At 31.7% G+C, this 18,853-nt stretch overlaps 1 protein-coding gene across 1 annotated transcript in view; it reads left to right on the top strand.

Annotated features, from left to right (window-relative positions):
• The first annotated feature begins 8,001 nt into the window (after nt 1-8,001).
• The window catches only part of LOC123542578 (mucin-like protein), a 34,986-nt gene continuing 24,134 nt past the window's right edge, over nt 8,002-18,853 (top strand). Inside the window, exons 1-4 of the mRNA XM_053531444.1 lie at nt 8,002-8,285; nt 13,264-13,465; nt 14,502-14,677; nt 16,546-16,642. Coding sequence (XP_053387419.1) covers nt 8,213-8,285; nt 13,264-13,465; nt 14,502-14,677; nt 16,546-16,642 — 548 coding nt within the window. The 5' untranslated portion in view covers nt 8,002-8,212. The remainder of the gene's footprint in view (nt 8,286-13,263; nt 13,466-14,501; nt 14,678-16,545; nt 16,643-18,853) is intronic.

Raw genomic sequence — 18,853 nt, forward strand, 5'->3', positions numbered from 1 at the left:
TAAAAAAAGTCAAAACCCACATAATTTCACAGAGTAAAATATGTTGAAAAGGCCACTGCTGGAAAGAGAACAATCTCTACTACCAATATATATGCGAACAATATCTGGAAATATGAGAAAATCAAAGAAATCAGTTTCAGGACTGTTAGATGCATGACCGTGTTATCATGCATAGCATTTAACATAGATGGGTTACTTTTCCATTGCACTGATATAACATGGACAGGATTAGGATTAACAAGCGGTGTTCACTCAACAATTCCAATATATAAACATATTGTTTCCCTTGTGTAAAGAAGACCTAGGGTAAGTCTCTATTTAATATTTGCAAAAAAATGGTTTCAGAACAATTAATTTATCATGATGTACTGCATTAAATGCAATCAATACACTGTGTTTGAATGTAGATAGTATATAGATGTAAATTGCTTGTATTTGTGGACATTTTATCAGATTACAAGGTAATTTTAAAGTTTAAATATCTGCCTATAAAAGCACATTTTCTTATTTGAACAATTTCTTTGAAACTCTTCTTTCAGTAGCAAAAGTAGAAAAGTGTTATTTTATTTTGTAGAGTTATATGTTTGATATCAATTTTGTTGATGCACTTGCGTTTTTTGTAGCAATATATTATGGGCATTTGTGCTTCAAACATATCCCCCATCCCCCACACATAAATATAAATGTTTTGTCATGCTCATTAAAAAGTTTTTCATTAAGTTAATTTTAATTGTGAACTTTTGTGCATTTATCGTGTTATCTTAGTATCGTGTGTTTCCACATATAAGCCTAAGATAACTATAATAGCATGGTCTTATTAAGTTACGGTTCCGTCTGCAAACACAAAACCAAAGAGATATGTCAGACACAAGTTGTTATAACAATCTGGATCATTATTAATGATAGTAAATAAAGGTACACGGCATAGCGGAATGTCTCAATTAAAGAAAAATTACACTATTATTGTAAGGCCTGTTACATTATTGTATACATAACCTATTACATTATTATATGTATAGCCTATTATTTTATTATATGTATGACCTTTTACATGATTGTATGTATGACCAATTACATTATTACACTATTTTAGCTGATTTTCTTTCTTCCATGGATCTTAAGTTTGTAAATAAGTGATTAATTGATTAATCGACGGATCGTTAAGTGTGACGTTCTAATTAAGCTAAATCTAGAATATATGTCGCTATTGCCTATTACAAAATATATGCGTAAAACTGTTTTAATTAAATTGAATTGTGACAATAGACAGTTCCTGTGGACTGTGTTTAATCTTACCTAAATTATTACATTTTTATTGTTATGTTATATTATATTACAGTTATGTTATTGCCCTAACTTGGAATGTTTAGCTTTTTTCGCCGTAATTGATAGATTTTCGTTATGTTTAATTTAAGGCCAGTTGTTTATTAATATATCAACAATCAGACATCTTATGCAATGATCATGTATTTTATACTGATTAATCAACAATCAGACATTTTTATACTGATAAATCAACGATCAGCCATTTGCATACTGTTAATCAATTTAGATGAATTTAAATGAATTCCCAATGCTGCTCTATACATGTATATGCATTTTAATTCATAAAGATTCAAACCATAGAAATGAAATAAGAGTTTTACATGACTTGATTGTATAGCGTATGAATGATTTGTCTTCTTTGTTTTATATATGATTAGAAATATTTGAAATTGTAGACAAAACTTGCTTCATTATTGCAAGGTAAAGATTCCGAAGCAGCATTCCATCCATCTTAATATGTATTGTACATGACATGAATTATACGTATTGTATACAATGTATACATATAATGATATATTTTATCTAGTTCATTGTCAAATTAATATTTGCATAATATTTAACGCAAATGTTGTTCTAAACAGACTTATTGCAGTTTAGTCCCTCATCCGTTTAACTCGTATAAAAGGTAATTTTGAAGTCATTTCCGCATAAAGAAACACTGCAATTTTATCATGCCTGCCATATTACAACTGCCTTCCTATCAACCTTTACTATCACGTTAGTCAAATTCTATAAATACTATGTTCTCCTTTTGATTTCTATGTTACTTTGACTATCTAAATTTGTCACTATAAGTGAAGTTCAAATTTGATAAAGAAATAAGTGTTAAGTATTCTATTGTTGTGAATAATTCATTTCTCTGAAGAATTTTGGATTTATTTTCATTGAAAAGTTCAACTTGTTTTGATCAAATGTGAAAAAAAATGGTCAAACACGTGAATATTTCATCGTTGTAAATATTGTGTCAGTTAATTCATGATAACAAAGCGAACTATTTTGATACGTGTTTTATTTCACATCTAACTATATATTTTAAGAATATTAAAAAAGATAAAGTAGTCAAGCTCAATTAATTAAATATTATCAAACTACACATGCTTTTGAAGAGCGTTTGTAAAAAGAATTTGAACACTGTCTTGTTTGCTCTTTGGCAGTATCATTATCATATTTGGTGCATTAAACTGTGTTTAAAGTAATCATTTTTCTAAAGCTGCTGGTCAGTTGTCAATTTCCTGCATTTAGTTTCCGTGAACTTTGTCCGTTTCACATTATGGATCATAGATTGTAGATATTACAATTAAATTTCAAAATGAGATATTATGATATTAGTGATATTGTTGATTTGATTTTTACAAGGTACATGTTATATAGCGCTAAACAGGAACAAACATTTTGGTGTCACATCTCATTTACATCGAATTCTAACACGTTCCGACTTATTTCCCTGTTAAACAAAGAAGACTAAAACTGTATGTTATTATGTAACAGACACTCAGTTCGTATCTTCCCAGTTATTACGTCATCGCGTCAAACGTCATAGCAGCGCACAGTAAGGCCACACCAAATTGATAAGTTGTTCATCTGATATTTTTCTGGACAAAAATGATGCGGCGAGCGAAAAAAATATTTGTTTTTTTTTTTTTGAAATCAGGAGCGAGCGAAGACGAAGAAATATATTTGTCTTCATTTGGCTCTCGACAAATAAAAACCTTAAAATAGAATGTATAGCCCTTTTAAATTAAAAAGTAAGTCCCCAGGGATTGTCACGCACAACAAAGCAAACTTGTGAAAAAAGGTAATAACATTGTCATTCAGTACACTGTAATTAAATAATGCATGCTTTTGAAAATGCTGTTAGACAGTATGTAATAAACAACAATGCATAACACTTTACCATACTTATCACATACATATGTGACTTGAATATTTACTGCTATGAAAATGTAGCATTTTTAGCAGACTTTACAAAGTTTTTGATACATCAGATATCTCTATGAGTATTACTAGATCTATTAAAGCTTGTGATTTGAAACTTAGAATAGTTTTCTACACCAGGAGAAACAATAATCTTAAGTTTGAATCTAGACAGAGTTATGCCTCTTTTTAACATAGAATATTTTTTTAGTTTTATATAATGACCAATAGCTCTGTTACTTTCAAAGCTTCTGACTATTATGCCCCTTTTACTGGCAAAGCTCTGATTCAGAAAAGTCGAGCATGATGTCTTATGTACAGCTCTTTTTCTAACTTTAAACTTTCATAACATATTAAATTTGTTGAAACAAAGTCTCAAGGTCTGAAATGGAGATTAACATGCATTAACATTAGTCTACTAAATGATTGGAAAATTTGAAAATCGAAACTGTTCTGAAAACTTATTATGTAAATTCCTTACCCCACCAACATTCGTATACAAATGCTGATCATTTGGATATGAAAAAAACAGAAAATAGATAAGTGACATGCATCATTAAGTATTTACCCTTACCAAAAAAAATGTAGATTGAAATTAGTATGTTTTTCTTCATCCAGTTTTCAATGAAATAAATCGATTTTTAGCATGTAATTTGATAAACATTTAAAGAAAATGGCGTAACTGCATATGGGGGAAATAACTTTAATGCAATTAAATGTAAGTGTTAGGCTTTATTATAGACGATGAGTGCGTAGTATGTATTTTTTTTTTTATTAAAATCCATTTGAGAACAATCTGGGACTGCAATTATAAGCATTTATACAGTTTTACGTCCGTAAAATGTAGCGCACCAAAACATTTTGGATTGATTTTTTTCAATGGGGCGAGCGCAAGCAAAAAAACAAAATAAATGTGCTTCTGAAAATATACGAGCGGCAAATCCGATGAACCACTTTTTAATTTGGTGAGGCCTAAAAGAAAACATCTATAAAAATGTAGAACTATACCTTGATACCGTGTTAAAATTCTGATAATGTATTTACAACAGTGCTTTGCTTTTTATTAAAATCATTTTTTGTCGTTCAGGATAATTATCATATCACTTGGGCTACGCCCTGTTGATATAATTTTGTCGCATCGGAACTTTAAACAACCGTTCCGTTCTATTAAGCCACAATCACTGTTTTAGATATATTTGTTCTTAACTAAACCAATAAATTCAAAACATTTATAGCACTGGTGCCATTTTGTTCATGTGCACTGTCTAATTTGAAAAAGACTAAATTCCAAAGGGTACATGTATTAAGTTTTATTTAATTCTAAATATATACATAACAGTATCAGTTATGAAATAGTGTTTACGCATGTATAGCTCTATACATTTTGTCTGAACTAATTTTTAATTTTGAAAATACTTATATGAATACTCGCGACTCAAAATTATTTTAATATATTTACATAATTTATTTGATTTTTCCTTTCAAAAATAAATTACGTTTGATATGTATCTGTTTTAGTCAATATACGTCTATGGCGTATAATACGACAGTTTTAATCCCTTTTCAAAGAACATTTGTTTTTGCATAAAATGTGGTATGCAGCTTTTTCTCTTTCAAAATCTTTTAAGTTGCATAACTATTTTAGGAGGTCACACTATGTAATGATTATGCAAACATATTTTATAAATCACTCTTACTGAGGTACATTTTGTTGCTAGTTTATAGAAGAGAGAAAGAATCATATATTGGAATACAGTTACTTTCAGAATAATTTAGTACATACTTATGTAAAAAACGTTTCTTTATAAATTGTACTCTATGTTTATGTTGATCTTAGTTCTTACCTGTATAACTTGTACATGTATTTTAAAAAGCATGTCTAATAGATGTTTTTAAAAATGTATACTTCATTTTGCAAATGAAATGTAAAATCATATTGAATGCTACAAAACTTGGTACTAAAATGTTCATCTTTGTTTGTTGACAATAAATTGTATTTACACCTTGGTACAACTGAATACTTAGTGTTTAATACCAAACGCAAAATAAAGCAGTATGAAGATTTCAAACTTGTTTTCAATGGACATAACATTAGTTACATTCCATGGTTGCCTTGATACTTCTTTGCTCGGTGAAGCCATGGTGAATGATACTGTAACTAAAGTTAACTTACGACTTAACTTTCTATGAAGAGGAACTAATATCATGACTGGTGGTAGGTGCAGATGGAAATATCCGGCTCTCGGGTAACTGTTTAAGCGGTAACTCGGTAACTACCGCCATAAACAGTTACCCTCGAGACAGATACTGCACCTACCACCAGTGAAAGAATCATACGTTTATAGAGTTAACACAAGTGTTGTCGTATTATAATATCTGGGGATTATCGATGAATATCTGCAGATGATATCAAATGAAACAAGTATGCGGTAACCCTTTTTCTATGATAAAACGTGCAAATAGTCAGGTTAAATTAATCGTATGTCGATAAGCTCACACCTGTTTTGTGTATGCGTTTTAGGGCTATTTAACGTTTACGTTTAACAATGTAACGTGTATGTATAACAAGTGAGTTCACAGCTCGTGATTTTCTTTTGAAACACCTGTTGTAAACAAAAATGGCATGTTTGATGGAACACTATTGTAGCCTATATTTTAAGGTAAAATCATGTTAGGCCAAAATTAAAACCTCGTGAACATTGCAGCTTTTATATTATCACCATTTGACCTCTGACCTCCAAATATGAATCCCCACGATCTCTTATTTATTCATAGGATCATTAGAAAAGTAATAGTATTAACTCGAAAAGCTGTAAAATTTCATTAGCCGAATGTGATTTTCACAAAATAATTACATTTCTGTTATCGATAATATAACACTTGAAACTAGATAAATTGAAATAGCAGTGATTAGGAGGTCAGTTTAACATAGCGAAATGTAGAATGGAAGATAAATCTAGTTGTATGATTTCTTTAAGTGCTTTATCATATTTGACAACGCCTCTGTTGTTATTTAGTTATTTCAGATAAGCAGCCGTTTATCATTTTACGCCATAGGCTACGTTTTTTGCTTTATGGCATTTTCTAAATATTAGACATTTCGTTCCAGTGTCCTTTATAAAGACGTTAATTTTTCTACTTCGTTCTGTAGTTTGTGTGTTCCAATGATTATAAATTATTTAAAGCCAAACATTTCTTTCATCTTAATATGACCACAAGAAAGATTGTAGAAATATGTGTACGAAAATTAGCTGCATAATATTATATCAAATACTTTCACAACATTTTTGATCTCTTAGAAATTTGAATTGATCTTTTTTACTTACATTCTGATCAGACATATCTTATGATTTTCTGATTAGGGCCCTTGAAAGATGTCTGTCATAAAATCATTAAATTACACTTACAAATATCCACTGTACAAGCAAGCTGAAGTAATACACGCACCGTTAGTCATCTAAAAACTACAGAATATATCTTTTAACAATTTGAAGGAAAATAATCGTTTCTTAAAATGATAATTATATGACTTGTAAAGCTACAACTTCGCAGTTTTTAAACAATTGAATAACTTCATATTCATACATTTTGAAATAATAACTAGTACGTAAATTTGACATTCAGAAATGACAAAATAAGTGAACACCGATATCAGGTATTTGCGAAAACCAATGCATAATGTGGATTTTTTATCAATTTTAAATTACTCCTTTTGAAGAAAACGTTTTTGAAGGAGAGATACTGAATAAATCAAGGTGTGAGATATTGGATATCAATACGAGTTATGTGAACTTCTGCATATAGACTCCTATACGCTCTGATAAGCGTTTTCTGAAAAGGTTTGAAACTATACATTTTCCGTTTACGAGAAATATTTTATTTTAATGTGACTTCTTTGTTTTTAATATACTATTTTGAATGTCGACACGTCAGACTTTCATTAGAGTAGCAATACCCATACAAGTTTAAAACTCGATCTCTCTATTCATGCAAACATACGGCAGTTATAACACATTGTGATACACACTATAGATTACCGTTTTGCAAACAGGTGTGCTGGACACCTTTAGCTCTTACCATGCTGGACTCGACTGACACGACTTGTAAAGGTTAAAAGGAAATGAAGACAAAACTTGTCTGTCAAGTCATACTCTTAACAGTTTTTAGCTTATAGTTTAGTGATGTATTTGCTTTATTCAGTGCCACATGCAAGATTTGCAAGAACACACTTAAAGATATGGATTTAATACTAACGTACTTGGTTTAATCTTAGACTTCTAAATGTGCATGGTCTGTCTTACATGATTTAGTCGGTTTATAGCTCAGTGTACTACATGTTTTGAAAATTTGACGTTAATTTTTTAAAACTTTAAATGTTATATTTTGAAGGAAAATTGCAATACATGATAATCATTCCCCTAACGTTTTCTGGAAGAGATGTGATCGGGTCTATAATTTAAATTTACCAAATGTTTATGTTCCGAAGACTCTCTCCTCAACGCCCTTCTTTTGTGACTTAATTATTGTTACAGTGACTCTCAAGACTACGTAATTTATATCAACAATAATGAGTCAATTCCTGAAGAACGATCCTATTGACACGACATTTTTAAAGAGGCCAATGAAATGAGTAATAGATATGTGTGTCCTAATCAGGCTACACATTGATCTCTGTATTCATCTCTCTGATATAGATATGTTTGTTCAACGAAAATAACCGAACATCTTCAAATGATTTTGTTATCTCTTGCAATACCGTGAACGTGTACAAAACTCAATCTATTACCATACTTTGTGATAACTAAAGGCAATTCATCAGTCAGCTCGTTTTTATTTGTAGTTTGAGCAAATGATTTTAAGATCATTCAATAAATCTTGTAACGGATTATTACTAAGTTCCTTCCAACACAGTGTTTGATTAACAATAGACATTATACTGCAAGCCAGTGAAAAGGTTCTGAAAACCTTGAAAATGGTGATGGCAAGGGAAATGTTGACTGCATTTATTCTGATGTTTGGAATCCAAGCAAAGATTGGGGGTTACGGTAAGTTGAATAAATCAACATTTTCATATATTTTCTTTCTTTTGTGATCAGCTACAATTAGCTTCATCTCTGATTTCTAGAAGTATCCCATCCTTGCATGTATTCAAACTTTCAATATCCGGAAAATGTTGAAGTAACTACCTTGTTTTATATTTTAAAATGAAGACGTTGAGATATATCTGTCTGAGCTAGAATCACACTAATTATATCACATTAATTAATAATCCTAGAATATAAGAAGAGTTAAAAAAAGTTATGGAATATCCTATGCCTTTTCAATTCGAAGGGACCATATAATGAAATGCCGTAAGTTTTTAACTACTATTACTGTAACACTAATTTTAAAATTATAACAACATTCATAAAATCCCACGGTTAAGAAAGATAAAACATTTCCTAATTTAGTTTCAATATTTTCTATAAAACAAAATACGTATTAGGCGGATATATGTCTTGAAATTTCTAACGTTTTATTTACGTTAGTTATTAAATGGAAAAAAAATATGAACACATGTTTAACTAAGTTTGAGTGCTTATAACACTTTATTGCGAATGTGTATAAATTTCAAGTTAAGCTATTTTCTAGCGTTTGTTGATAATTGTTAATTTGAACGTAACTTTAAAGAAGGAAGCTGTGAATAATATCTCAGTAACAACCAGTAGTTTATTAGATTTATTTTTTCTCAAAATTGATATGTAAGAATCAAACTCATATGTTTGCTTACGAGATAAATATTGATATACTGATGTTGGTACAGTCTATTGGTGATTATTTTGATAACGTCGATGTCATTACTGAATTGGTTATTTCAAAATTACACATACTCCTTTATAAGATTCATCCAGTTTTGTTTGTCTGTAAATTTACTGTTATAACAACTGAAATACAAGAAAATATCACATGCATTCATTCTACGCAATCAGTAACAATTGTTACTGGGCTTTCATCTCGCCGTGACGAAAGTCACGACAGTTTTAGCGATACCTTCGGCGTCGGTATCTCCGTGCGTGTTATGTATAGACACCTTAACAACGCTTCGCATCAAGCCCATACCTCGGTTATAACTTATAACAACAGAATGAAATTTAATTCATGCGTTTTTCCCGTAGTAACATTAAATTCCATAAATTTTATTGTGGTTAAATTATGTCTCTTTTTGTACTTTGCCATTTTTCAACAATATTCCGTTGGCGATTTTCAACAAGGTGGTATCTTAGTTAACTACACACAACTGAAAAAAACACAAACTTCTTTGCTATGGTAATACCAGCTGAATAATTATTCTGGGACTGCCACTTTTCTATGAATTCAACTAGCATTGTAAGTGCTACCTTTATGATTAAAACGAAAACAATTGTTTACATTCTGCAATTATAAACAGTACTTCAATGAAACAGTACTTGAAATGTGAAATGTAGAAAACTTTATGTAGAAACGTTATTTTTCACAAGGGAATCTGGCGATATTATGTAATTCAAAAATTTAGATCTACCTGCAATATGACTTTGTAAAAAATATGACAATACATATATTATATGGTGTCCGGAAGCACTTGGTTTCAGCAAACCATGCAGAATGTACATTTTCTGCATTGATCTTAAACGATGTTTTGATTTAAACTTTTAACATTCCGTTTGAAATATTTCCTTTTCAAACTTAAGCCTAATGTTTACTCACCAAATTGAATTCTAAAATTTCATAAAGCAGCGACGAAGAGATCAACGATGTATTGATAAAATGTCACTCTTAATCAATTACTTTATAAAAGGCAGACAAACTGATAAAATAACGCGGAACAATTTGACCAGCATTTGACATCACTATTCACTCCCAGCTTTAATGCTTGATCATCTTAGAATACAGAGATAAACACATCCTTGTGAAAAAACACTTTATCACAGTATCAGGAAGGTAAAATATCAAAAAAAAAAAAAATAAAGATAAATTAGAAACAAAGTCTCTAAAATCATAAATATTACGTTTGATTGTGTTCCCTTCTGAGATAAATACGTTTGATGCTTTGGAGGTAACTTCTAACTAGTGTTTTTCGTAGTTTTTTAAATGCAGTTGCAAGGCGTTATGTTAATTCTGATTTGATCGTGATTTTGACACCGTCAACGGCTAAAGTAATATAAATGATATTCGAAATAGCATATATTATTTGTGTTGTTCCGGGTCTTAAACCTTCGTGATTATAACCAGACTTTTTATCAAAACACAGAAAATATCAAAGTGCAAAGACGTTTATGAAAATCTCCGAGGTTTTAAAGGACTGTATTGGTTACGCAGTTGGTAGGGAAACCATTGGCGCAATGTCCATATAGCCGCGATGTCCATGTAGCCGCGGGTTCCTTCCATTAGCTCCTATCATTTATTACATTTTCATTAAACTTCAAAACGATGCATATCCTTTACCAAAGACTGTTTATTTCAAGATATAGACTAGTTTACTTGAAAGGAATTTGCAGGAAAGAAGTACATCTAATTTCTGAAATTATACATTTTCTTATCAAAGTGATAATGAACAGCTATGTAAATGCGTACACTTTTAATATATAGGCTTTAATTTAAGTTCGTCTACTTTAAAAGTATCCTCATTAGATAACCAGTACGAGCATATCAAGGTGAACTGACATTGAAATGGTCCTATTTCGTCTGAGCTAAGATATTCTTATCGATCCTAAACTTTGCCTAGTGGACTTCTTTTGTTTTTATATCCCTAAAATCAAATTTTTGAATATTGCTGTAACTCGTCGCCCTATCCATTATTATATATTATTTTTTCTTGTTCATATGATTCTGTATAAAGACAAATTATTTTTAGCTTGATTTTCATTTAATTAAATTTTGAAGTAGTGTTTGAGAAACAAAAGGTTATTTACGTTTTGCTATCTTTGCTACCACAACTAACTTGGTATTTCCAACACAGGTTTGCTTGGCTTACGTTAAAACTTGATAAAACTTTGAAAGCAAGTTTGATGCCAGATTATTGAATGGCGTGCCAGTCTATAGTCAATCTAACCCGAACTTCGATCAAAATGGATTTGCTTTTGACCGACAAATTTACCATATACAAGAATTGTAATTTATAGATGGATATCGTCAAATCCAAAGTGGGTTTCAGTGTCATTTTTTGATCTGGTATAAATATCAGTTTTATTATAGGATTAGCGGTCTTACTGTCTTCATCCATGCATAATTTGACTAAAACAGAATTTCTTTTGTCAGTCACATTTAAAGTTTTATTCATACCGTTTAAAAAAAACGATATATATTGCCTTTAAATTTGTAATTTTTCAATTTGTGATTTTTAAATTTTATGTCTGTCTCGATTTGAATTGAGCAGGAGGGTTTTTTAATTGAGTTCTTCCTTAATAGATATTATACGTATTCATAGATCAATTCTTTATAATTAAAAGGGATGATATAATTTATTTACTAATAATAGAACCCCCAATCATTCCTTATTGTAGAAAAAATTACCATTGTCGTATAGATCATTTTGAGTCGTACTTTATGTTAATACAATGTGGTTTACAACATGATCCTGATATTATGACAGCCCGACAAATAAACTATGAACTATAATGTATTCCGCGTGTTAAATCCACAGAAAGCTATAGAAAACTCTATGGCAAAGCACGTATACGCAACAATAAAAGAACAATTCAGTCTAATTAAGTTTTGTTTGTAAATAAGCATCGAAATTAGACAGAGCGTAGACATTTTCAATTGTCTCAAATTATGGACTATTCTAGAAAAGTAAGTCAAATAAAAAGTAAATCTTTAATCAGCTGTTCCTTAAAAGGGACTGCCCGCACTCATTACGTTGAGTGACCAATTTTGTTATTTACCATTCATATTTGTAATGTATAAAGCGGAAGGTTACATACTATATTAGAAAAATTCAGATGTCATATGAAACCAGATTGTTTAGGGAGAAAAGCTGTTATAGCCAAAATATTCGTTTTTCTCTGCTGTTTTATCAATATTTAAAACAACTATCAGTGAACGAAAAAGAAATTTTTGTTTTGCGGCCACCAGCCATAAAAATATTTGGCACGAATACGTCGCATTGCACGCCTAGCCACCGGCGATATCAGACTTATCTCCTCGACAATACATCGGAATGCTTTCCAAAAAGTAATGTTAAGATCACTGTTTGTTTAGTGTTATTTTGTTATCTCAATGGTTGTGCTAGTGATTTTTAATTATAAATTTTCAGATGTGATTCTAAACTTGTTATCCACTTTATCAAAATCAGTACGCCGAACATTTCTTTTTACTCCTTTTGAAACTATAAATTACGAATTAACTTATAAGACAATGTATTTGTGTTAATGTGACAAAAAAACGAAAATTACCTGTTAGTTATAATTTGGATCCTTGTATACCCTTTTAATAATGTGGTTCATTAATTTTAAGATAAAGAGAATATTAGTTTATGTCAGTTTACTTTGTACTGTACTAACTCTAACTCTCCATCTTTGGGAAGGAATGGTGGGATGAGTGGAGGTTGGGAGATTTTATGAAATATTTGATTATTTGCTTTAAACTATTTAAATTGCTTTCAATTATGAAATTATGGCTTAACCGTATGGGTATGCTATGAAACAATTATACAAGTACATCTTATCTATTGCCTTCTGATTGATCCGTTTGTCTTGCTATGACACAGCGATTTCTGAGAGTTATCTTACTCCGAAAATGCAATAAATTGCCATTCTCATTCATCAAATGTTCGACATGGTACCCGAGTTCTACCGGGGAACCATGGTAAACATCTGGTATGCGAGAATGTAAATTGCCTACTTTCCGATATGAAGTTTATATCCATGATATAGTTACTTGAAGATCTGAGCTAGGTATGTGTTGTCAAAGAAGTACAAGTTTTCGATTTGCAAGTTTGAAAGGTTGAATAGTCTATAAAATTTATAAAGCATATTAAGAAACAATGCTGTTGTCTTTGCATTTCAGCTTCTGAAAACGGTTCGCATGTATGTCGACGAATTACAGCTGACATAGAAATAAAGAATCTCATTCTAAAATACCAACATACAGCGACACCTTGTGCTTGTTTCGAACAGAAGATGGCGCTTGATTACAGTTTTCAGAAGATTGGTAATTGCTACAAGCAATGGTTTTCTGAAAATGGATTGAAACAAATGTGTTGTTACGAGTAAGAGATATTATACTATTAATTATTGTATTCAATTAAGTTTATGTTAATTTCTGTGCGTTCCTGTTTTAACATTTTATCTCTGCTGAAAAGTATCTAATGCAAATTAATGTATATAATGCAGGTTAAAGAAATGGATTGATTATCTATCACATTAATAAGATGCAATTCCTTTGTAAACGGTAATATTCCTGTTTAAATAAAACAAATAAGTACACGAGATTATATATACAATGTACTAAACTAAGGATAAATTTGTTGTTTAACTGGTCATTGGACAAATACCTCAAACACATCTGAAACAAATAATTTGTTTGGTGTATATTACAAAAGTATCTTTTTCACACTGAATTTATTAAACGAGTTGAATGAAAATGAAATTCAAGATTTGGCGGAGCATGTTATCTTTTTTACTCAATGACTTCAATAAGCCACATATCTGTATGTAATCTTATTTTCATTGTTATTGTTTTTTCTGCTGAAATTCCCTCTTTCTTTACCTAGTATCATATATCAAGTAAATTAAATCGACGTCATCGATAAATGACATCATTCAATATGATATAACACTAGTTTTCATGACAAAGACACCAACAGTCATCAGCACACAGACTTTTGTCCATGTGACCCAATTTCATGTAAAAAAGGTATTCCCTTTAGTCAGGCTAAGCGTTTATGCATATTACTTAGCATATTTCCATTTTTTTACAAGGAAATAGTCAAACACAGCGAATACTTTGAAACACGTAACTACGCTACATGTGTTATAAATGAGTCATTATGGAAAGCCTTCTTCTTAACAATGCAAGATGCTCTTGAAGTGTGATCTAACAAAAATACGCATATATGCCATAAATACGTCATTCTTTTTGTATGAACCTACAACCAATTTTGCCATTTAGTGGTAAAATCATAAAGCAATACAGTAATCTTCTAAAGTATTCTAAACATAAATTAAGCAAGTGTTTGTAATGCATGCATATTTAAAAGCCTTATGTATGTTACATGTTACTTTAATGTATGATATATATTTTAGCCAATACGGTAGTCTTCTATTTGGACCAAATAATGGAGGTTACCTAATACCTGACATTTTAGAGTCTAATATTGAGGATATCCACGAGGCTTGCTGCAAGGATTCCGACTTATGCGAAACGTTTTACAAATTTTTTCCTTCAAATAATTGCACTGGCAGCACTGATGTTGTACATGGTGAATATAGTTATTTTCTTCACTGTACATGTTATATGTATGAACTGTTTTGAATAATAGTAGTAACTGTTTGTCGTAAGTAATAATTGTTTCTAAAATTGCCTGAAAAGTAGAATACCGTCTCCAAGTTTCAATTCTAGAAAGTATCCTTTTTGGGGGTTTGTAATGTTTTCCTTAAGAATGCTATTACGTGTAATATCATACAGTATTTGGCAGGTCCGTACTGACAATTAACGCGGTATATGATTTTTACAGCGTAAGTATGTTTAGGTACCATGGTTTTGATGGAATACCTTAGGGTAAATTGTTACATGTAGAAAAGTATTTCTGGTCTGGTGGCAGCCGTCAAATCAACCATAGTATTTGATGTGTTCGACTACTTAGTCAATCGAATTAAAAAAAAAATGAGACTTGACGCTGATCTTAATAAAAAGTAAATATATTCTAAAGTGACCATGAAACAAAATTGTAAATAATCATGATTTTATTCGTACAAGGGTTCGTTGCATTTTTTAAGATTATTACTGTCATGCTTGGATGCAAATCATATTTCATTTCGTAAATTCAAGAGTCTAAATATAACATTTGATACTGAGCTATTTTTCTGGCGACTTGGTGTAAGCTTACTAACTTGCATTACCGCGTCTGCAGTGCAGTGAGAATGGCTTCGAAAAATGCATCAGCCATGTAGTAATACTTAAAACATATAAAAGATAGGAAGTATTGATATCATGCTACATTTCAGTTTAATATTGATGGTTTAACACTGTATCAGGATCACTGTTACAAACTAAATTGAGCATCGAGTCGGGAAAATCTCACGTAAAACAATCGACCCAGTATTGCAGTGGCAATACAGAAGTCCCGAACCGGTATAAAACTTTGTAAGTGTTTGTCCCTTCTGGTTGTTGGCAACTGTGTTAAAACTAGAACTGTTTCAAGGCATTTAGGAGCTAAGAAACAAAATCTATTTTTCCTTAAATTTCAATCGTGACTTTGACTTACAAGCATAGATCATGTACACCACACGTCTCATCATGGGGAAATGTGTGTGCAGTATGAGGATAATCCATAAATGAACATAAAGTTATGGAGCGGAAAAAAAATTACTTGACCTTCAATAGTGACCTTTACGTTTTACCGACAACCATGGGTCATATGCACGGCAAATAGTCTAATCATAGGAAATATGTGTGTGAAGTAATAGAAGTTCTTCTATTCAATTAAAAGTTGTTGGGCAGAAACAAGTTTTCACTTGACCTTAAACAGTGGCATCGACCTCTGACCGGCAAGCATAGGTCATGTGTTTATACATTGTCTCATCATGGGGAACGTTTGTGAGTACTACTAAGATAATCCATCAATGCATATAAAAGTTATGATGCGAAAACAGTTTTCACTTAACCTTCAATAGTGACCTTGACATTTGACCTAAAAACAGAAGTCATGTACTTGCATTATCTACATATTGCACACTTTATACATACCAAGTTATATGAACCTGGCTTGAATGCTTTTTGAGTAATTGCGGGATCCAGATTTGCGGACGGGCAGTCAGACTGACGGACTGGAGGCCTTCCTATAGTTCCCTCCGGTGAACGGGTATGAGAGTAATTTTGTTTTTACTTAGTTTTCTAACATGGCTGGGCTTTTTCGTCAGCTAAGCAAAGAAAAAAAGCAACCGTGATTAGATCTTAGGCTTACGCCCTCGTAGTTAAATTCCTGCGCATTTAAACTCTGAATCGTTGTTTATAAGACTATAAATAATAGAAACGACATGATTATTTGATAATTACATTAAATCTTTAAATATTAAATCATAACAGGACTATAAGATGAAATATGTATTATTATCGTCTTTATTTTAGCCACATCGTGGGGAGATCCAGAAATTACTACTGTAGATCAGCATACATATTCATTCAATGGTCATGGAGAATACACCTTTCTCGAAACTTCAGGGAAGTAAGTATTGCTATATCCGACCCGTTTATGTGCAATAAAAAAGAACAGAGAATAATTTGAGAAAATACTACATCTCGTTGATGAATGACCGATCTTATCAAAATGATTCAGCATTATATTACGGTGTTCCGTTTTGACAATCGTGACATTTTATTGAATTCTAAACTGCGATGCACGATGGTACGGTGACGAAAATGCGATGGCACGATGGTGAAACAACGATGGTACGATGGTGAAAACGCGATGATACGATGGTGAAATGTCGATGTAATATCGCGTTTTCATCATCGTACCATCGCGTTTTCACCATCGTACCATCGCGTTTTCACCATCGTGCCATCGCGTTTTCACCATCGTACCATCGCGTTTTCACCATCGTGCCATCGCGGTTTCACCATCGTACCATCATCGCGTAATCACCATCGTACCATCGCATTTTCACCATCGTACAATCGCCTTCCGGTGGTCATGCGCAGTGGTACAGTATATGTGCCAGTAAAATACAGGCATAATACAATCTCATTTTCACATTGCACTATGTACCTCCTACATCTTAACAAGAATAAGCAGAGTTTGAAAAATATCATATTACTATTACACCCAGCTTTTTATTTACTTTCATGCATACATAAAATACAAAGGACATGGCCTTGAAGATTTTACACAGTTTAAATGAACTATCTTTATAAATGTGATATCAAGAAAAGAATCACGCCCAAGTAGGGAATGGAACCCGGGCCGCCGCGGCAATAAATATCTTCCTGCGTTCTTGACCAGTACACCACAGAGGAATACGTACTTACCAATGCTTAAATATAAAGCTTTATAATTCAGGCAGTTTACCTCCGGCATCCCTTATAAACGCTTTTTAATTTTGAATAGAAAAAATAGGGGAATATAATTAATTCTTTTATATTTCTATAAGCTTTCTTATTAGAATTATCAACCCGTATGTGATAATCACATATCGAAAACTGGAATCCCGGGCTAATTATAGATTTTTTGTCGAGCCCGCTGACGATGAGCTCGACATAGTTGTCACAATGGCGGTTCGGTGTTAGTGCGTGCATGCGTCCGTCCTAGTTTGTTCGGGCTGTAACTTATCGATTGATCAAGGGATTCTTACAAAACTTGGCACATATGTTTGTCTTAATGACACGGTATATCGCATGCTTAAAGGACAAGATCTATACTTTGAAATCAAAGTCAAAAGTCGGTGCTGTTTTGCTTGTCCGTGTTGTAACTCAACCATGCATTGAGAGATTCATAAAACTTTGGCACACATGTTTGTCTCGATAAGATGATGTGTCATGCGCGACAACCAATTTGGTAGCAAATTGAACGTATTTAACAGCTGTGAAAGGCGAAGCGTTTACGAGGTCACAACCTTTTCATATCGTTTCATTTTTTAAACACTTAAACATTTTTAGTAGAGATAAGCGGCCTGTTGCTTTTGACTTTTTCTATTTAAAAATATTAATAAAATGCAACCATAAGAATTATTGCAGTATTTGAAAGGTGGTCAGTCACATTTAAACAGTGTGTTATGTCATATTTCACTTATCGTTCATTCTGTTTTAAGAAGAAAAATAGATCCGTATTAGAAATAATTTTTTGTAAACTTTTATTTTTAGCTCCTTTGGCATGAAAATATTAAAACTTGAGTACCGGTATTTCTTTTGATTTCAATGTATTGCATGCCTCTAGCAATACATTGGCATTTGACAGATAGCGATATTTTTCAACAGTTAGAACTAAAAGACAATGTTTTTAAAATCTGTGTGACTTTAGAATGCAATTGTTTCCAACATATTCTTGATTGTTGATTTTACAAAGTTGCATATTTGATAATTTGCGGCTAAATGTATCATTGGCAATGCAAATATTTTGTAAAAATAATACAATAGCTCTTATATTCATTTCGTTCCTTAGGCAAAGCATGTTTATCGAATCTGTACTTATAATAAAATATTTATATTTTGGTTAGTCAAAATAAAGTTAAAAATAGCTCTGTCACGGTACGAACTTGATCACGTTAAGGGAGAATATGTGTCAAGCAGCGGTTAGCTCAATCGGTAGAGCACTCACCCTGTAAGCGAAGGATTCCTTATTCGAGCTCTGGGCAGACAGCACATTTTTTCTCACCAAGCGACGCCTCAATCATCTTAAATACATTGAGATGTGAAAATTTCGAATATGTCTATTACTTGC

The sequence above is a fragment of the Mercenaria mercenaria genome, chromosome 19 (genome assembly GCF_021730395.1).
Source record: "Mercenaria mercenaria strain notata chromosome 19, MADL_Memer_1, whole genome shotgun sequence".
NCBI lineage: Eukaryota > Metazoa > Mollusca > Bivalvia > Venerida > Veneridae > Mercenaria > Mercenaria mercenaria.